We start from the raw sequence: 27467 nt of genomic DNA, 5'->3' as shown, positions 1-27467 counted from the left end.
ATCATATTAAAAATCTATCAAAATTTTTTAAATTCTCAATACATACACACACACACACACAAAATGAGAAAAATTTACTCACCAATAGATTTTGCATCATAAAAAGTTCTGGAAAACAGGACCACAGTCACTTCATGACTACAGTTCTTCTCCTAGGCATGAACACAGAAAAAGTAGGTACAAGTTTATTTCATTTATTTCACTATGAAGCAACCTATGCATACTAATATATGCAATCCTCTTGGGCTCAATGGCTGTGCACAGTATTAGAGAGCTTCACATGATTGTAGGGAGCACTGTGAAGAGGACAAAACACTTGCTGTCAAAAGACTTGTTCTCAATTCTGGCTCTTAAGCTTACCACTGTGTGATTTCAGATAGGTTACTTAAAGTTCCAAGGATGTGCAAAAATGCCTGGAAAGCTACAAATAAGAAAGTGTCCCTGTCACCCAATTCTCAATTTGACATAAACTTGACCAACTGAGTGTTAGAACTTGATTATATCACAATTAATTCATTAGAACTATAGTGCCCACAGTGGTGGTTTTAAGAACCAAAGACATTCCTATGTCACAGAATAAGACCCAGAAGCTTTTGGGACAGGAAGGGATATAAGCCAAAATCATGAATTACCTTTTGGATGCAGATGGGAGCTAGTAAGAATAAACATTTCCATGAAGTCTTGAGATCAAAATCCTGGGAGCAGGGTGCTTATTGGTGGACATGACATGTAGCTTGTTTACCGAGCCAACAAGCTTGTTCCTGCCAGACTCAAGCTCATCTCTCCTAACCATACTAACACAATTCAGCATTTGACATAAAAGAATACAACTTAATGTACATATGTCACCTTACATTCTTCCATGGATATATCGAAAGTGGATAGAAATTCCTGAATACAAGTCGCAGCGCACAAAGCACACTGCTGGGTAACTAACGTAACCTCCTTAGTTACCAACTAGTTACTGGACTTCATATGCTCCAAATCCACCATCCTTATCTAATTTCAATGGACAGAAAAAATGTCACATACTGTACTGCACAGAGCAGGAGAGTCTCTCAACTCTTTTCTCCATTTTGCAGAAAAGAAAAACAAGGTTCTCCATAACCAAAAAGCTAACTGGAGGAGAACCCCAATTTTAAACTCATCATGTTTTACTCTGAACTCTGTGATCTACAAAACTGTGTATATCAGGATGTTGTTTTCACTGCTAGGAAGGTCAACTGAGCTATAGTCCTAGCGTCAAAAGACTTTAATTTTAAAAACTTCAATTTATCTTTTTTGTTTCATTTTGTTTTTGAGACAGAGTATCATGTATCCTGGGCTGGTCTTGAACTTACTATGTAACTAAGGATGACCTTGAACTCATGCTCTCCTTGCCTCCACAGTCCTAGTGCTAGGATTACAGGTGTGCAATACAGCTAGTTTTATCAAGTGTTAGACACTGAACTCAGGACTTTGTGCATGGTAAGCATTCTACCAACTGCGCCACATCCTAGCTTTTTGTTGTCTTTCAAGACAGGGTCTCTCTGTGTAGCCCTGGCTGTCCTGGAACTCACTCTGTAGACCACACTGGCCTCAAACTCAGAGATCTGCCTGCCTGAGTGCTGGGATTAAAGGCATGTGCCACTGATGTCCAGCCCAAATTCATTCTTTTGCATATAAATATTCAGTTGTCTCAGAATGTCTGCTGCATAGAGTATTCCTTCCCCTCTAAATGGACTTCATTATCCTTGTCTAAAAGCACCAGACCACAGAGGTATGGTTAATATATGGACTTTTATTTCAATTATATTGATCTATATGTCTATCCTAACACCATTATCATACTAGCACTATTTTGCTGTCTATAGTGAGAAATCAAATTCTTTATTCTTTTACAAGGCTGTTTAAACTATTCCAATTCTTGCAATTACATAGAAATTTGAGGATCAGATTTCTATTTCTACAAAAAAAAAAATGGGTAAAGGAATTCTGACACAAACACACTGTGCTGCAGACTGCTCTGTATTCTATCTTTATTTTGTTTTTGTCATTTTGAGACTAGGTATGACTAAACAGCCCAGGATGGGATCTTTCTACTTCTGCCTCCCAAATCCTGATATTATAGGCATGTGCCAATGCACCCAGTCAGCATTGTCATTTTAACCCTGTTAATACAAGCATGGTGGTCTATGCCTGTAATTCCAACCATTTGGGAAGCTGGGGCGGGAGGATTGGTGGCTCCAGTACAGCTTTACCAAGATCCCAATCCAAAAGCATCAGGAATTTTATTTCTCTGTCTATCTAATGTGTATGAGTGCTTTGTCTGCATGCATATATGTGCACCATACATGTATCTGATGGCCATGGAGATTAGAAGAAACTGGATTCCCTGGAACTGAAGCTAAAGATGGTTGTGAGCCACCATATATGTGGGTCCCGAGAACCAAACCCAGGTCCTATGTAAACACAGCAAGTGCTCCTAAGCATTGAGATATCTCTCCAGCCACTGTTTCCTTTGTAAAATTTTTGCCTTTACTTTTATTTTTACTGGTATGGGTATTTTGCCTGTATGTATGCCTATGCACTATGTGTGTGCTGGATCTCTGCAGAGGCCAAAACAGTGTCAGATCCCCTGGAACTGGAAATACAGACAGCTGTAAGCCCTTATAGTGGCTGAGACTCAAATTCAGGACTTCGAAGAGCAGCCAATACTTTTAACCACCTAGCCGTGTCTCTAGCCTCCTGCCCTATTTTCTTTTTTTTTTTTTTAATTTTTTTACTTTTATTTATATGTGGGTACCTACAGTGGCAAAGGAAACGTTCCTAGTCCTAATCTTAGAGAAAGTTTTCAGTCTTTCACCACTGAGTGTGAGCTGTAAGGCTAGCCCTGTGTTTCTCATGAATGCTGTTCATCGTGTTGAGGTGATTAACATAATTTAAATTTCGAGTCCACATTTCAGCGAAAGTAGCTCAAGATGAGGCAAATTAATAGAAAATTGCATTGAGAAAACCCACATTCGGGGGCTTAGAAGAAAACTCCATTTGTAAAGTGCTTGCCACATAAGCACGAGGACCTGACTTCAGTCTACACGAAAAGATAGAGTGGTGTCTTGTAGTTGTGGCATACACATTAAATCCCAGCACTCAGAAGGTAGAAGGCAGATCTCTGTGAGTTCAAGACCAACCTGGTCTATATGTAGTGAATTTCAGGCTAGATAGCTACATAAGGAGACCCTTTCTAAGAAAGAAAAAAAAAAAAAAAAACTGTGTACAATGGCACATGTTTGTAACCCCAATGCTGGGGCACCTGAGACAGGAGCTCCCTGAGGCTCCCTGGACAGCAAACCTAGCATTCTTAAGAAGATCCAAAATCCAGGTAGGTAATACCTGAGAAACAATACCCAAGGTTGCCCTGTTTAAAGACACAAAATGTGAAAAAAGAAAAAACAAAAATAGAAGAGCTGCCTATAATCCCAGTACTTGTTAAATAAAGGCAGGAGGATCAGAAAGTTCAGGGTTATCACTGGCTACACAGGGAGGCAGAAACCAGTCTTGGCTACATGAGAACTCTATCTCAAAAACTAAAAATTAGCTGAGTGGTAGTGATGCACACCGTAGTCTGTATCACTTGGGAGGCAGAGACAGGTGGATGTCTACAAATTCAAAGACAGACTGGTCCACAAAGCAAGTTCTAGAACAGCCTGAGGTACACAGGGAAACCATGTATGGAGAAATAAAAAAAATTTAAAAAAATAAAATAAAAAACATGAAAAATTAAAGCTCTAGTGAGTGGTATTTATCTAGATAAGGATGAAAAACAAACAAACAAACAAAAACCCCAAAAACATACCTTCCACTTAGTAAACAGATCAGCAAGGAAACCATTCACAGCTTTCTCGAAATACAGATCCCCTGGAAAGAAACAGAGAGAAGAGAATGAGAACTAACTATTTTTTCTTTTCTTTCATTCTTTCTCTCCCCCCTCTCTTTTTACTTGAAATGTCTCCTCTAAATACAATCAAGAAATCGGACCAAATAGAAAACAGTGGGGGCGGGGCAGTGGTGGCACATGCCTTTAATCCCTGCACTCGGGAAGCAGAGGCAAGCAGATCTCTGTGAGTTCAAGGCCAGCCTGGTCTACAAGAACCAGTTCCAGGACAGCCACCAAAGCTACACAGAGAAACCCTGTCTCAAAAAACCAAAGAGAGAGAGAGAGAGGGAGAGAGAGAGAGAGAGAAGAGGAGGAGGAGGAGAGGAGGAGGAGGAGGAGGAGGAGGAGGAGGAGGAGGAGGAGGAGAAGAAGAAGAAGAAGAAGAAGAAGAAGAAGAAGAAGAAGAAGAAGAAGAAGAAGAAGAAGAAGAAGAAAATTTGGAATTTGGGGGGGGTGCAGTGAGATGGCTCAGTGGGTAAGGGCACTTACTGACAAATTTAATCTCCTATGGGGGTGTTTGATTCCCCAGAACCCCCCCCATAGGAGAAAGAAAACTGACTCTTGAAATTGTACTTACATCTCTCTCTCTCTCTCTCTCTCTCTCTCTCTCTCTCTCTCTCTCTCTCTCCCCCCCCTTCTCTCTCAAAGTAATGGAAGATAAAAAAAAAATGATTTTGTAGGCCCTAGGTATCCATTACTTATTGTTTGTAGTTCCTCCTAGCCATAATTTCCTTGTTGATACACAACAAGAATGAATTTGCAACAATAATAATCTGAACAAATCATGAAACTGATGGGGTAGTCACAGTATCTGTACCACATAGCAGTTTTTGGCCTTCCTTGCTCATTATTTCATAATTCAAATGCGATGACGCTGAAGCAAACTTGTTTTTTCCATGATTGATAGGAAACTAAATGATAAAGACATCAAGTTGAAGGTAATAGCACATGTCTGTACACAGGAGGCTGGGGCAGGAAGATTGTGAATTTGAGGACAGTCTGGGTTATAGATGACAGAAAGTAAAGAAAGAAATTGGTAGTACCTAATCATATTAGAATTTAAGATCTGAGAATTCAGGCTTTTCATTAATACTTTACTGCAGTTTCTGGAACTCATATTTTGTTTCTGCATTTGTCTTTTCATATAGCTATGCAGTTTATAAAAATAAAGTAGAGGAACTGGAAAGATGGTTCAGTGGGTAAAAGCATTTGCTGCTTAGGCCTGATGGCAGTTTGATCCCGGGAATCCACACATAACATCAAAAAAGAACAGACTCTCTATAAAGTTGTCCTCTGACTTTCATATGGGCATGTGGGCATGCATGGACATACTTGCAAAATATTAATAAATGAAAAAGTCTAAAAATAAATACAATAGAGAAGAATTGTGCATGGTAATGCATGCTTGAAATCACAGCACCTGGAAGGTAGAGGCAGGAGAATAAGTTCAAGATCATCCTTGGCTATAGGGTCTCACTCTAGCTCTGACAGGAATTGCTATGTAGACTAGGCTGGCCTTGAACTCACAGAAATCAATATGCCTCTGAGTGCTTCAGGATTAAAGGTGTACATCAACACTGTTCCTGACCTGTACCTCTGCTTGGTACAGTGCTTGCTTAGCATAACAGAGCCCAGGGTTCGATCTCCAGAACAGCATAAACTGAGCATAAAGATGAATGCCTTTAATCGCAGCACTTGGTAGACAGTAGGAGGAGAATGGAAAGTCCAAGGCCATCATCAGCTATGTGAAAACTTATCTCAAAAAACAAACAGCAACAAAAAGAACAATGAGCCAGGTGGTGGTGGCACTCACCTTTAATCCCAGCACTTGAGAGGCAGAGACAGGTGATCATTGTGAGTTCAAGACCAGCCTGGTCTACAAAGAGTTCCAGGACAGGCTCCAAAACTATAGAGAAACCCTGTCTCGAAAAACAAAACAAACAAATAAAAAACCCAAAAAACGGTGGTAGAGAGATGGCTCAGTGGTTAAGAGCACTGGCTGCTCTTCCAGAGGAAGAGGTTCATTCCCAGCACCCACAAGGCAGCTCACAACTATCTGGAACTCTGGTTCCAGGGGATCTGACACCTTCATACCAATACACATAAGAATAATAGTAAAAGAGAGAGAACTGATGATGTTTGGCAAGAAAGCAGGACACATCTTTAGAGAGTAGCAAGCGCTTACTATAAAATGATACAAACAGGGGGTGGGCCCCCACCCAATAGAAAATTCTCTCCAGAGGCAGTTACAAGCAGTACTTAGGGAACAGTACCATAAATATCAAAATCCCACATTTCACAGCTCATCTGAATAAATATGTAAACCATAGCCGACGTAGAACGGAACACCACCTGTAACAAATAAAAACATAATTGCATTAAAAAGCAAAAGATTTGTATAGAATTTCAGTTCTACAGAATGAATAGGGTCTCAAAGTCTGTCACAATAGTAATATACCTAACATATTTATCTACATTTATATGTATGTATGTATATGTGCATGTGTGCAAACACATATGGAGGTCAGAGAACACCCTGCAGTTGGTTTTTTCCTTCCACTTTATGAGTCCCAGGGACCCAAGCTCAGGTTTTCAGGCTTGGTGGTAAGCACCTTTACTCACTAAGTCACTGCACCAGCTCAACATACTTAAGTATACACTTAAGAATAGTGTACATGCCATGTAGCAGTGGTACACAACTTTAATCCCACCCCTCCAGGGACAGAGGCAGGCAGATGTCTGATTTCAAGGGCAGCCTGATCTACAAAGAGAGTTCCAGGACAGCCAGGAATGTTACACAGATATGCAGGTCAAGCTCTCAGCACACACACTGAGGCTCACAACTATCCTTAAATCTTGTCATGTTTCATGAAGATTCACAAAACAAGTATAGTAGTAAAAAAACAGCAGTGCTACCCATGAAAGTAAAAAAGCCTCACAGAACTTTAACCAAGACTTGCCAAATGAGCCTAATATTTTTTTTTTTTTTTTTAATTTTGGTTTTTCTACACAGGGTTTCTCTGTATAGCCCTGACTGTCTTGGAACCCACTCTGTAGACCAGGCTGGCTTGAAATCAGAGATTCACCTGCCTCTTCCTCCCCAGTGCTGGGATTTAAGGCATGCACCACCACTGCCCAGGCGAGCTTAATAAATTATAACTGATATCACACATCCCCTTAACCAGATTGCCCCAAGCAAAAGTATAAGTGCCGTTTTGGTTACATGTGCTTTACCACTAATGCTATTCAGTCATTCTCCCTAGCTCTGAAGAAGTTTGGTAAAAAACAATGCAAATCTCTTATCATTTTTAGTTTTTATATTTCTTAGTTCATTAGACTTACTACTTAAAGACTATTCACACTGGATGCTGAGGCATACATAACAAGTACTGATAAATGCATTCTCCTGTTCTAACACACAGAAATATAAAGTCTAGAAAGAAATATACTTTTGAAAGTGTTAGATTTGATCATCTGGTGACTTCTAGGTACTGGTATGAAAGATTTTGTACACAGCAAGTTTGGTGTGTGTGTGACTGAGTGTTGAAGCCAGGCTTTGGTGGCACACGTCTTTAATCCCTGCACTCAGGAGGTAGAGGCAGGCGGATCTCTGTGAGTTTAAGGCCAGCCTGGTCTACAGAGCGAGTTCCAGGACAGCCTCCAAAGCAATACAAGGAAACCCTGTCTCGGGGAAAAAAAAAAAAAAGAATTACCACTTACATGACAGGCATGGTGGCACGTGCCTTTAATCCCAGAACTTGGGAGGCAGAGGCAGGAAGATCTCAGTGTGTGATCAATCCAGTCTAGGTAACAAATTCCAGGACAGCCAGGACTACACAGAGAAACCCTGTCTTGAAAAAGAAAAAAACAAACAACAACAACAAAAAAAAGTAATTAATTGAAAAACAAATTTACCACTTACAACATTTTATGAGATGGAAAAAACAGGCAAATGATCTGGTTATAAAGTTACCTAAAGTAAGAGGGCAGGTTGGTGGTGTGAATAATATGCTACTATAGGCTTGATTCCAGCACTTAAAAAAATAAAAATAAAACAAAGCAATATATATCAATGTAAGGTAAGAGAGCCTTAAACTTAAATTCTGTGTGTGTGTGTGTGTGTGTGTGTGTGTGTGTGTGTGTGTGTGTGTGTAAAAGGTAGGCGAGGAGGAGATTATGAGTGTAGTCAAGTTTAAATGGGTGCAGACACACTTTTCTCCTTTCCAGCATTTGAGCATTTGAAATCTCTTCTTCAGGTAACCCAGTGAAAGCGAGTCCTTAGGTTCAATACCCGCGGCAGAAAGAAAGGAAAAAGAAGAGGGGAGAAGAAAAGCGGCCTCTCTGCCTACTTTGAGAGGACACAAAGATAGCTCAAAAAACTAAAGTCCCATGCGATGCTTCCTTCAGTGCCATGCTTGTCATAATTCCACACTAAAACGCAAACGCCCTCCTTAAAAGTCTTGTCTAAGCACCGAAGAAGCCATGGTGCTCAGGTAGCAGTCAGAGGCCAACCTCTGAATACAGTTCTCACCTTTCCACACTGAGTTAGGGTCTCTTCAGTGCTGCATAAGCCAGGTGAACTGGCCCAGGAGCTTCTAAAGAGTCTCCTCTCCAGCTCCCACCTCCCCTGTAGGAGTATACAAGGAAACTGATGCTGGCACTACAGCACATGGCTTTCACATGGGTTTCCAGACTGGAACTGATTATATAACCCATGATGGCTTCTAACTCACAGTAATCTTCCTGCCTCAGCCTTCTAAGGGCTGCTATTATAAGCAAGAGCTATCACAACCAGTCCTGTATTTAATATATTGAACAGACTCATTTGGAAGAAGAAGAAAATGATCAATTCCAACCTGCCAAGATCCAACTATAAAATATCAGAACAGTAGAGGACCAGCTCTAGCTGGCCAGATAGATGGTACCAATCACGAGATTTGCTTATTCCTTTACTTTGAATTTGGGATTCAGACATGGTATAAGGAAACAAAACCAAAAAGTCACTTTGTAAATCTTACCCTTGTCTCTTCACTGATGTACCCACACATGACCTTCTCATTCTTGACCCACAGCTCACCAGCCTGTGCCCTGAAAGGAGCCCACATACAAGTTATTATTACTGTTCTCTTCAGGTGGCTCACTCACTCACTGTCTGTCTTCTGAACTAAAGTCATGACAGGGTTTTCTGTGTAACAGCCCTACATGTTCTGGGTCTTGCTTTGTAGACCAGACTGGTTTCGGAACTCACAGAGATCTGCCTGCCTCTGCCTCCCAAGTGCTTCAATTAATAGCATTGCCACCACCACTTGGCGAATTTATTTTTAGTGGTTTCATTAAAATCCCAGTAGGTATGTATGCCATTTTTTTTATCCACTCATCTGTTAATGGACATACAAGCTGATGCCCATTTCTTAGCTACTGTGACTACAGCAACAATACACATGAATGTGCAAGTATATCTGCAATAGGATTAAGAGTCCTTCAGACAGCAGGGCAATGGTAGCACACCTTTAATCCCAGCACTCAGGAGGCAGAGGCAGGCAGATCTTGTGAGTTCCAGGCCAGCCTGGTCTACAAAGTGAGTTCCAGAATAGCCAGGGCTGCTACACAGAGAAACCCTATCTTGAAAAACTGGGGGGAGGGGGGAGACGACAGAGGTTGGAAAGACAGCTCAGCAGTTAAGAGCACTTGTTGGTCTTACAGAGAACCTGGGCTCAGGTCCCAGTACCCATATAGTAGCTCACAACCATTCATAACCCCAGTTCTAGAAATCTGACACTCTCTTCTGACTTCTGGTGTGGTACACATACACACATGCAGGAAAAACACTCATGCAGATAAAATAAATTTAAAAACAATTAAAAAATAGCCAACTAATTAAAATAAACTATGGTGTATCCATATAGCAGAATGTCATAGAATCATTACGATAACGCTTACAGTGAGCTATAAATTCACAAAGAATATATGTAGCCAGCATAGGCTGTAGTGAGTTGCAAGCTAACCAAAGCTACTTTGACACTGTATTAAATTTTTAAAAATAGGGATGTACATTTGTGGCAGAGTACTTTCCCAGCATGTGTGAGGCCATTCCCAGTACAAAACAAATAAGGCCGTAAAGAAAATGGTGGTGGTAGGCAGGGTGGAGTGGGGGTGTTTCAGGGCTGAAGCTGTGGCTCAGGAGAGGGGGTGTCCCATCTCTAGCACTAAAAAAAAAGGGGAGATTTTGAAAAGTCTCTTCTACTAAAATACAGAAACCATTTTAGATACAGTGATAGTGAAGCAGTCCAGGTAGTACAGCAACACATCAGAACTACTACGCTGGTTATTTCATACCTGTAAACAAGTGTCCTAATCTGTAAAACTGAAGACATGATAACATGTTGATATAAAATAGTTCCAGCCTAAAATGTGTAATTTGTGCCTCTGGTTATAGTAGCTTCAGCCACTTCTTACGATAATTCTGAAAGCAGCCAGGTGTGGAGGCATGCACCTGTCATCCTGGCACTGCAGAAGTCAGGGCAAAAGACTCATGGGTATATACCCAAATACTGCATGTTCATACAACAAGGACATATGTTCAACCATGTTCAGAGCAGCATTGTTTGTAATAGCCAGAACCTGAAAGCAACCTAGATGCCCCTCAACTGAAGAATGGAAAGAGAAAATGTGGTACATTTATACAATGGAGTACTACTCAGCAGAAAAATGCAATGGAATCTTGAAATTCGCAGGCAAATGGATGGAACTAGAAGAAACCATCCTGAGTGAGAGTCCTCATCCAGTGGCTGATGGAAGCAGAGACAGACATCCACAGAAATACACTGAGCTGAAATCTGGAACCTAGTTGAAGAGAGGGAGGAATGAAGAACGAAGGGGTCTGTACCAGGTTGGAGAAACCCACAGAAACAGTTGGCCTGAAAAAGGGAAAGCATATCGACCCCAGACGCTCTTTGGGAGGCCAGTACGGGACTGATCCAGCCCCCTGATCATGGATGCCAATGGGGAGGCCCCTGTACTCCTTGGAGCCTCCGGAGGTGGACTGGCGTTTTGCCCTGGTGTGTGGGGGGGACTTTGAGAGCCCATCCCACTTGAAGGGATGCGCTCTGTCTCTGGACACATGGGGAGGGGCCTAGGCCCAGCACAGGAAGATTTGGTGGACTTGGTGGAGCCCCTGTTGGGGGCCCTACCCTGCCTGGGGAGTGGTGGGTGGATGGGGTGGGGGGTAGGTTGGAGGTGGGGGAAAAGGAATGGGAGTGAGGGGAGGGAGAGAGAGAGGGGACTTACATGTGAAACAAGCCTGTTCCCTAACTTGAATTAATAATAATAATAATAAGAAGAAGAAGAAGAAGAAGAAGAAGAAGAAGAAGAAGAAGAAGAAGAGGAGGAGAAAAAAAAAAGACTCAAGGATTAAAAGCCTGGCTATGTGAGACTAGGTCCCAAAATTATAATCGGCAAATTCATAAAACAATCCTAAAACCCCATCATGTACTTTGGTACGTCTTTACTCTTATCACAGCAGTCTAACATTTGAAACATGTGTGCACTTTCCTATATGGAGATCCACATGCCTCACGCATCTTATTCTGCTCATTTCCTACACTAGATTCTACTTCTGTTTACCATCCAGTAAGTCCAGAATGCCATAATACCTACCTGATGCCAGCAAATTCCACCTTCTGAGTGATATAGGCACAGGTGCTCACCTAAGGGAAGGAGAAAAAGAAAGGACTCAACCCATCAGGCCATGGAAAGTCACACAAAAAGGCTCCTGACTTTAAAATCTCCTCCTCCAACAACAATAAAAGGCTGGGCATGGTGGCATACACCTTTAATTCCAGCACCAGAGAGGCAGAGGAAGGCAGATCTCTGTGAGTTTGAGGCTAGCCTGGTCAATCTCCTCCAACACAAAGTCCAGTCAGCAAGGGAGCAACAGCCTCATTCACAGGGAAGCTGCCTGGGCTGTATGCTTTAGACTTCAGCAAGTACAAATAGTAAAGTCAGGAAGACAGTAAGTGCAGCCTGAGAAATACACTAATCTTCATAAATATTTACACAGGTCTCTACACTCATATAATAAATGTACTACAGATTATCTTTCCACCTGGATTTTTTTTGTCAGTGCCAGAGGTCAAACCTAGGGCTTCAAAGTGAGTACTTTACAACTGAGGGAGCTGGAAGAACAGAAACTCTTTACACCCAATTTTAAAAATGCTTAATTTTTATTCATTTACTTGTTTATTTTTATTTTGGTGCTGGAAATTGAACCTAGTGCCTTATATATACTAGGCAAAGACTATCACTGAAATACGTTCACAGCCCAATAAGGTTTTAGTGGTTTGATTTTTTCCCCTGGAAATATATTTTGTATTAAAAATCTACATATAATTTTTTACCTATTTTTTTTGGGGGGGGGGTTTCAAGACAGGGTTTCTCTGTGTAGCCTGGCATTTACTCTGTAGACCAGGCTGGCCTCGAACTCACAGAGATCCTCTGCCTCTGCCTCCAGAGTGGAGGGATTAAAGGCATGTGCCACCAACGCCCAAAAATTCTACAAAGAATTTGTTCCTTCATAATATGTAAAAACTAAAGAGTTTTCAGTACAGGGTCACAACTCTGATGAAGTAGACATTTTAAAAGGAAAAGCCTTATTAAAATAAATAAATAAGTATGTCTGATGCCTTTAATCCCAACACTCAGGAGGCAGAGGCAGATGTCTTTCTGTGAGTTCCAGGCCAGCCAAGACCACATACCTAGACCCTTTTCTAAAATGGGATGAGGAGTAGGGATGGGGTTGAGAGATGGCTCAGCACTTGTTGCTCTTAGAGAGGAACCAGGTTTGGTTCCCAGCACTCACATGGCAGCTCAGTCTGTAACTCCAATATCTTCTTCTGACTGGTGAAAGTACTAACATGCACACAGTATAAATGCACACATGCCACAGCCACACACATAAAATAAACAAACAAAAAAGAAATTAGGAAAGGATAAAGCCAAATATTTACAGTAACTATTTGTGGATGCTAGAATCAGAAGTTATTTTGATGGCTCTAAATTTATGTGATAAACAAGGACGATTCCTGTCATAGGAAAGGCAATGTTAGCTGGGTGGTGGTGGTGGTACACAAATTTAATCCCAGTACTCTGGAGGCAGAGGCAGGGGGATTCTATGAGTTCAAGGCCAACCTGGTCTACAGAGCGAGTTCCAGAACAGCCAAGGCTATACAGAGAAACCCTGTCTCAAAAACAAATGTAACAATTAAAAAGAAAAAATCGTATCTTACCAAACTTTTCTTTAATCGCCACATATCCCCACGGCCAATGTATTGATCCTTAAAAGTCAATTCTACTAGGTCAAGAGTCACATCCTAAAAGAGGATAATCACACTTTACATTGTTTTGCCACACTTTATTGTCAAAATATGATGTCTACACACCATGAAAAAAAGTGCAAAAAAGAAACCTTTGGAAGACCACTCAACCACAGAACCTGACAATTCTCCATAGCAAAAGCAACTCAACCATGCCCATGACAATGCTACAGCATATGCTATGGCAGCTATCCCAGGAAAAAGGAGCCCAGAGAACTGTTTACTATGCTTCAGTCCTTTGTTGTTTGACAAAGGGTATTTTACTTTGCTGTCCAGGCTGCCCTCCCAGTACTGAGCTCCAACAATCTTCTCTGCCTTAGCATAGGTAGCTGTAACTATAGATACATGCAATCATGCCCTTTTGTTTTAGTCTTGAAAGATACCATTGATCTGTCTAATTTGTTTCACTACAGAATACACGTAACACCCTACAAACAATTATTTTGCCTATGAAGCATCAACTAATAAAGAAACTGCAAATCTGGATGTGGGGGTAAATGCCTTTAATCCCAGCACTGTGGAGGCAAAGGCAGGCAGAGCTCTGGAAGCTTGAGATAAGCCTGGTCTACATTGTGAATTCCAAGACAGCCAATACTACATAGTGAGACCCTGTCTCAAAAAAACAAAACAAAAGAAAAACAAATACAAAGCCAGGTACAGCAGTGTGCCACATACTCCCAAGAAGCTGAGGGAGGACTGCTGCCATTTCCAGGCCAGACTGGGCTATATGGTACATTCCATGTCAGCTGAGCTAAACAACTGACTCTGCCAAAAAAAAAAAAAAGAATAAATCATTTAAAGAAAATAAATATGACAGGCTGAAGAGATGGCTCAGAGATAAGAGCACTGACTGCTCTTCTAGAAGACCCAGGTTCAAATCCCAGCACCTACATGGTAGCTCACAACTATCTATAACTCCAGTTTCAGGGGAATCCAACATCCACTTCTGGCCAGGCACATATGTGGAATACAGATATACATGCAAGCAAACACTCACATAAAAATAAACAATTTTTCTAAATAATAAAACAATTTAAAAAGGAAAAAGAATAGATAGAATATACAAAAAAATTAGGAACAAAATAGGAAATTATAAATACATCCTTTTATATGAACTAAGACAAGCTTTAAAAAGTGAGGATTTAAATGCAGCCTACACACAGTGACCACCTAGCTATGACCACTTAGCAATATAGCACTACACTTAAGAACCTAATTTCCATAGTGGCCTAACCTTTGAGGATAGGTACTAATCATTATAAAAAGATATTAAAGTCAAAAATAAAGACTTGCCTTGGGGTCTACAACATTCACATAGACATCCTGATAAGGTCTTAGCCGGAATACTTGAGTCACAGTCTGGTCCACACTGACAGTTTCTGAAATAGGAAAAAAAAAAAAAAATTCTGGCTCAGTTAACACATTTTGATCATTTGCTATGGCTTCTGCCATCCAGGAGATTAAGTTTTAAAGTTTTCTACAATGAAACAATCCCAAGAACTAACACCTGATTTAAATAAAGCAATGAAAAGCAGCTGGTGCCATGGCTTACCCCTTGCCCCCATAATTCCAGCATTTGGAGGCGGAGGCAGGAGGACTGAAAAGCCTGACTAGGGTACTTAACCAGCCCTTAACTCAAAAAAAGAGAGAAGGAGCTGGAGAAATGGCTATGGTGGCTCACAACCATCTGTAACCCCAGTTTCAAGGGATCCAACAAGCATGCACATGGTACATATACAAGTATACAGGAAGAACATCCATACACAAAGTAAAATAAATCAATCTAAAAACTAAAAGAGAAAAAAGTAACTCAGTAATTGCAAATATGTTCAGCACGTATGAGTACCTGAGTTTGCTGGTAGAGTGGAGAAATGAGAAAGATAGGAGATAAAGAGGCAAACATTTAAGATCTTGCACTTGGGGGACTAGAGGGGTGGCTGTCAGTAAAGTGTATGCTTCATGAGCATGAGAACATGAATCCTGATCTTCAGCATCCATGTAAAATCCAAGCATGGCAGCACACACTTGCACTCTAGCAACTGGGGGTTCAGAAACAAATGGATTCCTAGTACTGTGGCCAGTTAGCCTAGCCAAAACAGAGCTTAGGCTCATCAAAAGACTCTATCTTGCTGGGCAGTGATGGCACACACCTTAAATCCCAGCACTCGGGAGGCAGAGGCAAGCGGATCTCTGTGAGTTCAAGGCCAGTCTGGTATACATAGTGAGTTCCACAACAGCAAATGTCACACAGTAAGACCCAGTATCAAAAACAAACCAAACAAAAAAGACCATCAAAAAATAATAGGGTGGAGATAGAAGACACCTGACATCAACCTCTAGTCTCCATATATGTAGGCATGGGTACATGTACATACACCATACCAACACATATAACACACATACACACAGAGAGAGAAAGATTTTAGTACTTAGGACACTGAGACATGAAGATTGTCCTGAGTTGGAAGCCAGGCTGGATTACACAGTGAGTTTGAGGACAAGCTGGGCTACACAGTGAGTTTGAGAACAGGCTGGGCATTGTACAGTTTAAAAAAAAAAAAAATGGAATAGTAAGTGTCTTTTTCCAGCACTCTGGAGATGGAAGATGGAGGATCAGAAATTCAAAGTCATCCTAGCTACACAGCAAGTTCAGCCTGGACCAAGAGACCTTACCACCATAAACAAAAAACAAACAAACGAACAAAAAACCTTAAAAATGAAAATCATTAGAAAAAAAGATCTGAGCCAGGTGTAGCTCAGCCTGGCCTACATAGTGATTCAAGAAAGAGAGAGAGAGAGGGAGGGAGGGAGGGGGAGAGGGAGGGAGGGAGGGGAGAGGAGGGAAGAGAGGAGAGGAGGGAGTGGGGAAGTATCTGGAGGCTGGGAATATAACTCAGTGCCACAGAAACTGTTTAGTATGCACAGGGCCCTGGATGGGAGTAGGAGGAACAACATAAGAAAACTTCAAATCCCAGTGGCAGGAGTGAGCTATCTCACTACAAGTTGTTAGTCATGGAAGACTCCACAGATTCTCAAAACACAAGTAACTGCCATTGCTGTTGGTTGTTCCCTAAAACTAGATGATAAGACTTTATTTTTGAAGGCACCTCAGGCCTTGGTCAAGGAACAGAGAGAAATCCAGCTAGAACTGGGCTGAAAGCTTTCTCCTTACTAACTAGCCCTCATGGGGGTAAAAGGCATATATAACCAGTCGTCTTACTCAGCTATAGATCCTATAGCAACAACACAAACCAATCAGGCAGAATGAGTCCAATGGCTGGGAAATCAGCATGGGACTGATCCAGACCCCCTGAATGTGGGTGTCAGTGAGGAGACCTTGGAAATCTATGGGGCCTCTTGTAGTGGATCAGTACTTATGGCTACCATAGGAATGGACTTTAGGAGCCCATCCCACATAGAGGAATATTCCCTGAGTCTAGACACAAAGCCCTTTCCCAAAGAATATGACAGACTTTGAAGACCCTCTATGAAGGCTTCACCCTTCCTGGGGAGCAGAAAGGGTATGGGATGGGTAGGGCGTTAGTTAGGGCAGCAGGGGAGGAGGGGAGGGAGAGGGACCTGGGATTGACATGTGAAATAATTTTCTTTCTAATAAAAAAAAGAAAAGAAAAAAGAATTGAAAATGAAAAAAAGAATATAAAAAAATTAATAAAATTTAATAAAAATTAAAAAAAAAGAGAATGAGTCCAATGGTGCAATACAAGTCTGTTATGAACTCAATCTGACACAATACAGTAACAGGAAATTCATTTCTACTACTGTAAACCTGAGCATGCCAAATGCACACCTTTGATCCCAGCACTTGAGAGGCAGTGACAGGTGGATCTCTGAGTCTGAGGCCAGCATGGTCTACAGAGCCAGTTCCAAGACAGCCAGGGCTGTTACACAGAGAAACCTTGTCTTGGGGAGGAGGAGGAGGTTCACGACAACAAACCAAAAAACTGGGCAAAAGCTTGGGGTTAAAGTGATCATAGACAGTAGTGTGGAAACTACTACTGTAGTTTTACTAAATGGATACAATGTGCCTTTCAAATTGACTTCTCCCATCCAAGTATTAACCCGGCCTAATCCTGCTTAGCTTCTAAGATTTGATAAGGCTGAGTATATTTGTAGAAAGGCCACAAACTCAAATTGCTTTCTAAATTACTATGTTTTTATTTTATTTTATTTATTATTATTTTGATTTTGGAGAAAGAGTCTCACAATGTAGTCCTAAACTGCCTTAGAACTTTACTCTGTAGCACAGGTTGGTCTTAACTCACAAGGATCTGCCTGCCTCCATTGGAATTAAGGCATACAGCACTGAAACTGGCTTAATAACTATGTATCGCCCACAGATTAGTGTTGCTATTAGCTTTGACCAGAGAAGCTTCTTTCTGCATTGATCGGCAATTACCGCAGAGATTCATAACTGGTCAAAGTACCGAGAATAAATTATTCTTACATGTCCGGCCACAAGGCTCAGGGAACATCAACACAGAAGAAGGAGCAGAAAGAATATAGGAGCCAAAGAAGTAGGAAGAAGAGTGTGGGATGCTAACTTCTAGAAATATGACATGAAAATAAATCACTCTATAAATCTTGTGTAGGTAGCTATGATTACCTAAGACCGGACCTGTCAATACCCGGTCATGAAAGGAGGGGCTCATGAGGACACAGCCATCTCTGCAGATTTATACACAGCTAGTGGTTGATGAGGGAAGAAAACACATTTTTCCCAGTGGTGTAGCCACGGGTAAGGTACGTATGCTCCTGTACACAAATCCTCCCCATGTTCTTGTAAACAACACCAATAAAACTCACTGGGTCACATACAAAGCCCTGAAAGCAGGGGAGGTACTCTGGAAGAGGACAGGATTATCAAACGTGAGAGACAAGAGAAGGTAATAAGGAATATATCTGGTAGAAATTCATTATGTACATATATAGAAAGGTCATAAGACCCATTATTTGGGCTGGCAAGGTGGTTTGATGGTAAAGTCACTTGCCACCATACCTGACAATCTGAGTTCAATCCTTGGGAGCCACACAGTAGAATAAATTCTCTGAAGTTGTATCATGACTTCCACCCATGCATTCTGCCACACACATACTTATATAAATAAGCATAGGAAGAAATTTCTCAGACAGGGTCTCACTATGTCTTCAGATAAAGACAGCATTCCAGAAACACATAATTGATCAAAATGCAGAGAACAAGAGGTCGGGCGGTGCCCAGTCCCAACTGATTCACCTACATCACAATTCCTGTACTCTGGGATCACTGTGGAAGAGTGACTGAAAGAGATATTAAGAACAGGAAGTTAGCTGTTATATTATGTGTCCTAGAGATGTCAGAAAGGTTCTCCTATGAAGTTTCAACAACATGGATGCCTAAACAAGACCTTAACAATGACACACCAATGAACATGCTAATATGGAAAGCAGAAAGTTTATGAGACCTCAACCATAGACAAAAAGTACAGGCTAAGAGCAGGAGAAACGGTCTGCCATAGGGAAGAGCCCCTATTTGCATATCCAATATCAAGTGTTCATCCCTGAGATCAAGAACACAAAGGTAACTTACAGACTGAGCAGGTTGTATTTTTTAAGTATTTCAGAATGTGTATGTATGTATACAATAACAATAAAGACTCAGGAAGGGAGGCCTGGGCAGTCTATGGGACCTCTAACAGTGGAACCACTATTTATTCCTAGTGCACAAATGGACTTTGGGAGCCCATTCCCTATGGAGGGATTCTATTTCAGCCCAGATACACAGAGAAGGGCCTAGGCCCTCCCACAAATGATGTGACAGATTTTTTTTTTTGATGATCCCCCATGGAAGGCCTCACCGTCCTTGGGGAGCAGTTAGGGGGCAGGTTGAGGGTTTGGTAGGGGGCATGGAAGGATGGGAGGGAGAGGGAAGGAAGGGTTGATATGTAAAATGTCTGTTTCTAAAAAAAAAAAAGAAAGACTTAGGAAGAAATATATAATATAATATATATATATATATATATATATACACACACACACACACACACACACACACACACACATACCAGGGAGACAGTAAGAAAGTCTGAATATCAGGAGATGAAGGATTAGATGCAGGTGACAAACACAATTACAAAGAGGATAGAAAGCTATTTGTTTTTCTGGGTTTAGTTTGGCCACAGATCTTTTTGTTTCATTTTTTTGTGATGGCTAAGTGCATAAAATATATTTGATAATAAACGTGTAAAACTTAATGTGACATTTCCCAACTTTCCTTCCAAATGCCTATTCTAACTGTATAGAAAAGTTCATTGAGTTATGCAGATTTTGGATCTCATTCATTTTGTTGTGTGATATTATTTATTTGTAAGTGGGTTTTTATTTTGTTTTGTTTTGTTTGTTTTTGAGACAGGATTTCTCTGTGTAACAGCCCTAGAAGTCCTGGAAACCACTTTGCAGATCATGATGGCCTTGAACTAACAGAGATCCACCTGCCTCTCTGCCTCCAGAGTGCTGGGATTAAAGGCTTTTGACACCAGACATGGTTTTTCTTTCTTTCTTCCTTCCTTTCTTTTTTTTTTGGGGGGGGGGCGGGGATATCGATTGAAGGCCTGCACCACTACACCTGTTTTATACAGTTTGAGATATGGAAGGAACCCAGGGCTCAGTGTATATTGGGCAGGCAGACAGACTGAGCCACATCCCTTGCACCCCCCCCTTTTTTTTTTTTAGTTTTTCAAGACAAGGTTTCTCTGTGTAGTCCTGGAACTCACAGAGAATCCCCCTGACTCTGCCTCCCAAGTGCTGGGATTAAAGGCATGTGCCACCACCACCCAGCTAGCCCCTCCCCTTTTATGAGGTAAGGTCTGATACCCTAAAGTGCAGGCATAGTGGGCAAACTGTTTTATGAGTAAACATTTAGGGAAAATACCCTATTTATCACCCTATGCCTATGAATGAGTAGGCATACATATGATTAAAATCAAACTCATCATGCAAAAAGACATGATCAGTTTTACACAACCCAAGTCTAACACTCAATACAGAAAACTACCCAGACTTTCTCCTAGACCTACAAAAGCAAGCCCTGGTTAGAAACCAGGTACTCAGGGACCCATGCTTGCTCAGGCTTTTGCAACTTATCTACTCTCTACAATCCTTTCTTTTTGAATAATATTCCTTGATACTTTTTAATTTGCATGTAACTCTTTGATTCTTTGAAAAAAAGACAGGAAGAATCTAGAAACACCTAGTCAAAACAGAGAACACTGGCAACACATTCATCCAGGAAAACACCTAAATATTTTGTGAAAAACTTACTTAGAAAATTCACCATCAATTTTTTTTTGAGTTAAATATAAAACTTCCCATGTTCAAATTACCTTTTCCTCTGGGTCTAAATTTAATTTCTTCAATGCCTGCAACACGCTAACAAATGAGATTCTGTGGCAATTTTCACACCTGATTTGGTGTCTGGGAAAGGTTACAGCTTAGCTAGATAAAAAGGTAAATGAAGACAGCAAACATACCAACTATTGTTCCTAGGGCAGGGCAGTGTCGGCAAATGTAGTCACCACCCTCCAAAAGCTTTAGCTGTCATCTTTTTTGCTAGAGGAAACTCAACCTATCAGGTACTTATTCCCTAAGATTCCCAAGAGAGGTTTCTTAAGTTTCTCAGATAATAACTATAAAAATCTCAAAGAGAGAGGTAATATTTACCTTTCTGTAAATCTTCCTTAAGAGACTTGACTTGCAAAAGCAGAGGACTGGAAAAGAAAGCAACAAAGATGAGCAAGACTTCAGGAGGTAAACTTCCTCTACCTCTGGTCAAAATACAAACAAATAATGTAATACACATTGTAACTTGGGTCACAACCAGAGAAAACTTACTTAGAAACAAAGAGACTGCACTTGGCCTGAAAGGACATGAACAAAAGCAACAAAACTTTCCAGAGTTGTTACCTCAACTCTAAAAACAAAAATGAGCCACTTAAAAAACCTGTTGTTGTGGGGGAGGGAGGCAGAGGCAGGTGGATCTCTGTGAGTTCGAGACCATCCTGGTCTACAAGAGCTAGTTCCAGGACAGCCTCCAATGCCACAGAGAAACCCTGTCTCGAAAAACCCCTGTTGTTGGGGCTGAAGTCAGGGCTCATTGGTTAAGAGGACTTACTGCTCCTCCAGAGGACCCCAGCTCGGTTTCCAACTCCCACCTCAAGTTACTTACAACTGTCTATAACCCCAGATTCCGGGACTCTCCATCTGAGGGCACTTGCACTCATACGCACAGACATATACATAATTTTTTTAAAATTTTTTAATTAATCTTTTCGAGACAAGGTTTCTCTGATGTGAACTCACTTTGTAGACCAGACTGGCCATGAACTCGAGAGATCCACTTGCCTCTACCTCCAGAATGCTGGAATTAAAGGCATGCACCATCACACCTGACCATAATTTCAAAAACTCTTTAAAAAATTTTTTTTAATTTTCTATGTATATAAGTGTTTTACCGTGCATGTATGTCTGTGTACCACATGCATGCCTGGTGTCCTAGGAGGCCAGAAGAGGGTATAAGATGTTCTAGGATTAGAATGACACATGGCTGTGATGTGCCACATGCTGGAAATCAAACTCAGGTCCTCTAGAAGAGCAGCCAGTGCTCTTAACCCCTAAGACATTTCTTCAGCCCTAAACATGAGCTTTTTGTTTGTTTTTTGTTTTTTCAAGACAGGGTTTCCCTGTGTAACAGCCCTTTTTGTCCTTAAACTCACAGAGATCTGCCTGCCTCCGCCTCCAAGTACTAGGATTAAAAGTATATGACACCACCACTAGGCAACATGAACATTTGTTTTGTTTTGTTTTGTTTTTGAGATAGTCTGACTAGCCAGAAACAGCATTTGAAAACAGCTGGGTGCCTAGTTCCCTTAATCTTTGAATTGCTCACCTGTATTCATCATTGGGGTGAGCAATCTCCACAATATCTCCAAGTTTGATGTGAGGAAACACTTTAGGGTTCACAACTAGCTCATCATCTGAAAGACAATTCAGTGATTTTTAAAAAGCAAACAGGCCTTAGTATCTGACCATAGACTTAGCATGTATAAGGTATTGGGTTGAATCTCTAGCACACACCCTCTAAAAGATAAACACATCAGAGAGAAAACAAAGGGCACCCCCATCATGTTGGTATTACTACTGGATCTCACAGATGAACTCAGGCACTATTTTTATGTTTTTGATTGACACAAGAGTCTCAGGATGGCATCAAACTTATCATATAAGGTGGTTTTGAACTCTTCCACGTTCCAGACTGCTGAGACCATAGGGCAGGCTGTACCATGCTCAACATTTCTTTTTCTTTTTGTTGTTATATTGAAGTTCCATTCAGGTTTTTGTTTTCTGGGTTTTTTTTGTTGTTGTTTTTTTAAGTGTGTGTGTATGTAGGTCAGAGGACAACTCTTGCAGATGTTAGTCCTTTCCCTTCATCATATGAGGCCCAGGATTGAACTCAGCTCAATGGGTTTGAGCCTTACCCACTGAGCCCCCATTTGTTTGGATTGTTTGTTTTCCTATTTTATAAGGTACTAAGGATACAACTTAACCTAAGGCTCACACATAGATAAGCAAGTGTTCTGCCTTTTCCCTGAGTGTCCACTTTGAATCCAATTTTAGAACAACTAAAGGATTTACATAGGGCTGGGGATGTAACTCAGAAGTAAAGTACTTAGCATGCTTGAGAGCCTGGTTTCCATCCTCAGCTCAAAAGAAAAAAAAAGTTAAAAAAAATTTGCAAAGGTATCTAGGGCCACAATAGTAAATGGCTGAGTCACACAGGACTCAGGGATCTGTCTCCAAACACATGCTCTTTCTACTGTCTTACTGCTCCTATGGAAAAAGCAGCCCATGGTTCGGGAAATTACACCTCTGGTATATCACTTTACTCTCTAAAATACTTGTGAATCTGGCATACACATGATGGAAACAGCCTAAGTACCAAATATAGCACTCTTATATTTATGTAATATTCAAAGAATTTCCTTAAAAGCATTGTCTTAATTAAACCCTCACAATAAAACTTTAGAACAAGAGCAAGGATAACCCTGCAGGAAAAACTGACTTGTCTCAAGGTAGACTACAGCCAGACCTCATTACTAGTACTGATTTCCTTCTGTCTAAATTAGGCTTGTCCCCTCTTATTCGTTATAAAACTAGAGCCAAATAGTCTAGACTTCAATGTTATTTCACACTAGGGTTCAAAACAACCTTTAAATTACAGGGGTTGAGGTAAGGGCATAGCTCAATAGAGTACACACTTAGCATAAGACCCTGGCTGCAATCCCAATTATCAGAACCAATAGAAGATAGACAGGAAAATCCATCCCAAAATAAAGGTAGACTTCAAGTATAATTAATTATACTTTATAAAGTTCAGCCTAGTAAAGGACTTACTGGGTTGATCTCAGCTTTTATTTGGAATGTTCCATTGACAATTTTAAGGCTAAGCTCTGTGAAGTCCCTATTATGAGCATCCATTGTCTAAATTCCCTGAGAACATTTTTGTTTGTTTGTTTCGTTTCTTTTCTCTTTTTCTTCCATGTTGCCATCTCTTCTTCTTTTTCTTTTCTGTGTTTGTTTGTTTGTTTGTTTTGAGACAGTCTTATTGGGTAACTTTAGCTAGCCTAGAGCTCACCATGTAGACCACGGCAGCCTTGAACTCACAAAAAGATCTGACTGCCTTTGCCTCACAAATACTGGGATTAAAGGTGCATCACCACCACCTGGAAGAATTTTATTTGTATTCCTAGGTATATCACCAAGCTACATCTGTCTTGTACACACATACACACACACACACCCCAAAAACAAAAGACCCCACAGACCTATACACATTATGTATATATGTATATATGTATATATATCATATATACTGTATTCTTGTTATTTCCTCTGCTAAAGGTATCTCTGTTGCTTACTCAATAGCTATTCTTCATAAATGCTTAGTTCAGTTTCATAAACAGTGTGTTGCAATCCATATGGGACTGATACAACTAAATATGAGGACTGCAGTAATTTGACAACTAAAGGTTTCTAAACATGCAAGTACTGAATTAATTCCAAATCAACACCTAATGAATCCAAGGTATCAGGCAGAGCTTTCACATGTCAATCACTCAATTTCACTGGCCAGCCAGTCTAGCCTAATTGGCAAGCCCCAGGTCCCAAAGAGAAGCCATCTCAAAAAACAAGGTAAAGAAAAATAATAAATGAACAAAAATACAAGGTGGCCAGGCATAATGGCACATGCCTTTAATCCCAATAGTAAGTAGGCAAAGATATCTCTGTAACACAGAGAATCTCTGTAACTTCAAGGCCAGAAGGATCAGCATTGTAAACCAATGAAAGCTACATAGTGAGAAGCTATATCACCCGCCTCCCCAAAAAAAGGCTAATGGCTCCTGAGGAACAATACATGTGCAAAAGTGTCCACATACACACAGGTGTACACATGTGCATAAATAAACAAATACTACATTAAAGTAAAAAAAAAGACTCACTGAGGGCTGGGGCTGTTGCTCCTTGGTAGAGTGCTTGCTAGAATGCACAATATATGGGTTCTTTGCCCAGAATCACATAAAACCAGGTAGGAGCACATGTGAGATCCCAGCACTTGGTTATAGAGGAAGGAAGGTCAGAAATTTGAGATCATCTTCTAGTACATATTGATTTCAAAGCCAGTATGGGCTACAAGACTGTCTCGAAAACAAAACTTTCTCGCTGTATCAGTAATTCTGATTGCTGAAGTAAACAGCATTTATTTTTTAAGCATTAGGGAGAGCTTGGATGCAGTCCTGTGGCAGAGAGCTTAACCTATGTGGGCTTGGGTTAATTTCCTGGCACTGCACAGGCAAGAGGCAGAAAAAAAAAAAAAGGAGAAATTAAGTCAGGTATGGTAGAGCATTTCCAGATACAGACAAGATGATAATGGGTGATAAAGTTTGAGCTCCAAGGGGAGTTCCAAATGAGCCTGGGGTGACCTAGATTCAAAATACAACCAAACAAAATCTGAACGTGAATGCTTTTCAAAAAGATCTGTGCACTTGGATTCAACCATTCTCCTGATAGCTGCTATTGCTTCACTCATTTACCTGCCTAGCCTCAACTGTGATACTCGTAATTTTTAAGGCTTTGTATTGGGCACATCATAACTTAGGCCAATTTACACAATCCCCAAAGACCAATCAATACTGACCACTGCCCCCAAAGCCCTTCTTGTGGATGACAAGTTTGTAGACCTTTGTAGTTTTCATTTTGTCTTTTGGTTTCTTCAGCTGTTCCAGTCTTGAAGTAGGGAAGTCATCTTGCCTTCCTGCCATTGAAACACAAACAAAACAGCCAGAATGTCAGGCTTCCTAAAATTGCTCTCTAAATTTTAGGCCTTGAAGATACTGGTTGTTCAGCTGAGAGGCGTGCCAACCCTTGCATTAAATCACTCCTCCAATTACCAAGGGAGGAAAACAAACAGAAGTGTGCTTTAGGAATTAATGGGAATTGGGGCTGGTATCTAGTCAGTCCTCTGCAAAGATCTCTCTACCGCACACCTAAGAGAGAGACTTGTGAGGGACAGTGCCTTGTTTCTGTCTGCATTAGTAACACCAAAATAGTACCCAGATATTAGGCTAGTCCATCACATCTGTAGAGAAACGTCAAAACAAGGGACTCGCCCAAGGTCACTCAAACTCTTAGGCATTCCCATGATTCACATTTCACATTTCTCTTCCTGGGGAAGAGAAGAGAGAGGAAGGCTGGGGTTTCTTTGCCGAACCTCTGTGTGTACCAACTCTCAGCGGACCGTCCTGCCTCCATTTCATCTTTGTGGCAGCAGAAGCTCGGGAGGAGAAAGACTTATCCAAGGTCACACCGGAGCTGAGAGAAGAGTCGGGCCTCGAACCCGGCTCATAGCCCCCTCCTTCAAACCCCTCAAGTCTCAGCCCGAGGCGGGCGCTCGACTCGCCCCCAGCTCCAGAGCCCCTCCCCTCCTCAGGCCGGGCCCGAGGCCAGATTCCTGGCCATACATCCCGGACCTCCTCAGGCTATCCCACCTGAGCCCCCACAGCTCGCGCAGCTTCCGCACCATAGCTCTAGTAGCCAGCCAGCCAGGACCGCCGAGGAGCGCTCACCTGAGCCCGCGCCGCTCCGGAGGCCCCGCCCCGAGTCCCCGCCCCTTGCCGGTCTCCGCTCAGCCGGCCCTGACCGCTCTAGCCCAGACTCCGCCACGTCTCGGTGGCCTCGCCACTTCCTCCTCCGGGGCTGGGGGGGCGGGGGCGTGGCGTCGAGTCTGACTTCATGCTCTTGAGTTCCTGCTGGCGTTTCCCGCCTCCAGCTAGAGTGCTGCCGTTTTGAAAGGAAATTTGAAAATAAAGCCGCAGCCGGACCTTCGTTTCAGACAGTGATCTCAGAATAGGAGAAACTTGTTAGAGTCGACTCCTATCTCGCTGAGCGGTGTTTTATTTTTCACAATGTTAGTAACTCAATCTGGGTCCAGAGGGCTGTAGAAAAGCACCAAAGTCTCAGAGAGAAACTAAATATGATGATGCACCCTAGTAATTCAGGTATTCTGGAAACAGAGAACTGACAATTCCCTGTACTTCAAGGCCAGAATGGGCTATGTAGGAAGAAAACGGGACTCTGTGTATAACTTATGAGAGAGTTAACTGATTTATTGTAAACTGTTAAGTATAATTAAGAAATACAAGTCAGGGGCTGGAGAGATGGCTCAGCGGTTAAGAGCACTGGCTGCTCTTTTAGAGGACCCGGGTTCAATTCCCGGCACCCACATGGCAGCTCAAAACTGTCTGTTACTCCAGTTTCAGGGGATCTGACACCTTTCACACCAATACACATAAAATAAAGTTAAATAAATTATTTTTTTAAAAAAAGAAATACAAGTCAATGGTCAGTCATGCGAAGTACAAATGTCACATTTACAGAGACAAGCCTGGAGGGAAAGACCAATATGCATTTCTCATTATATAGTCTTCTGTTGTCAAAATTAAGCCTAACATGACAACTCAGAACAAGATTAAAGTAAACTTAAAGTTTGTTTAATATAAAAGAATATTCAGAATCAGGTGTATAAAAAAACTGGTTATGAAATATTGAACACTTGAGTAAAATGGGTTAAT

General features: G+C 41.3%; 1 protein-coding gene across 13 annotated transcripts in view; it reads right to left on the bottom strand.

The window, feature by feature from the left end:
- The window catches only part of Depdc5 (DEP domain containing 5, GATOR1 subcomplex subunit), a 124689-nt gene extending 98192 nt beyond the window's left edge, over window positions 1–26497 (bottom strand). For 10 of the 13 annotated variants that reach the window (XM_027387228.2, XM_027387232.2, XM_027387231.2 and 7 more), the window contains exons 1-11: window positions 26385–26482; window positions 25535–25651; window positions 22229–22316; window positions 21004–21050; window positions 14581–14666; window positions 13201–13284; window positions 11573–11622; window positions 8935–9004; window positions 6190–6268; window positions 3836–3897; window positions 83–152 (exon numbers count right to left, since the gene is read on the bottom strand). In XM_027387228.2, coding sequence (XP_027243029.1) covers window positions 83–152; window positions 3836–3897; window positions 6190–6268; window positions 8935–9004; window positions 11573–11622; window positions 13201–13284; window positions 14581–14666; window positions 21004–21050; window positions 22229–22316; window positions 25535–25592 — 694 coding nt within the window. In that variant the 5' untranslated portion in view covers window positions 25593–25651; window positions 26385–26482. Of the gene's footprint in view, window positions 1–82; window positions 156–3835; window positions 3898–6189; window positions 6269–8934; window positions 9005–11572; window positions 11623–13200; window positions 13285–14580; window positions 14667–21003; window positions 21051–22228; window positions 22317–25534; window positions 25652–26384 lie in introns of those variants that run through there. The other 3 variants (XM_027387230.2, XM_027387229.1, XM_027387238.2) reach the window with 3 other exon arrangements.
- Between the last annotated feature and the right edge of the window lie 970 nt (window positions 26498–27467).

The sequence above is a fragment of the Cricetulus griseus genome (genome assembly GCF_003668045.3).
Source record: "Cricetulus griseus strain 17A/GY chromosome 1 unlocalized genomic scaffold, alternate assembly CriGri-PICRH-1.0 chr1_1, whole genome shotgun sequence".
Lineage (NCBI taxonomy): Eukaryota > Metazoa > Chordata > Mammalia > Rodentia > Cricetidae > Cricetulus > Cricetulus griseus.
This window is presented reverse-complemented; position numbering and strand designations above follow the sequence as displayed.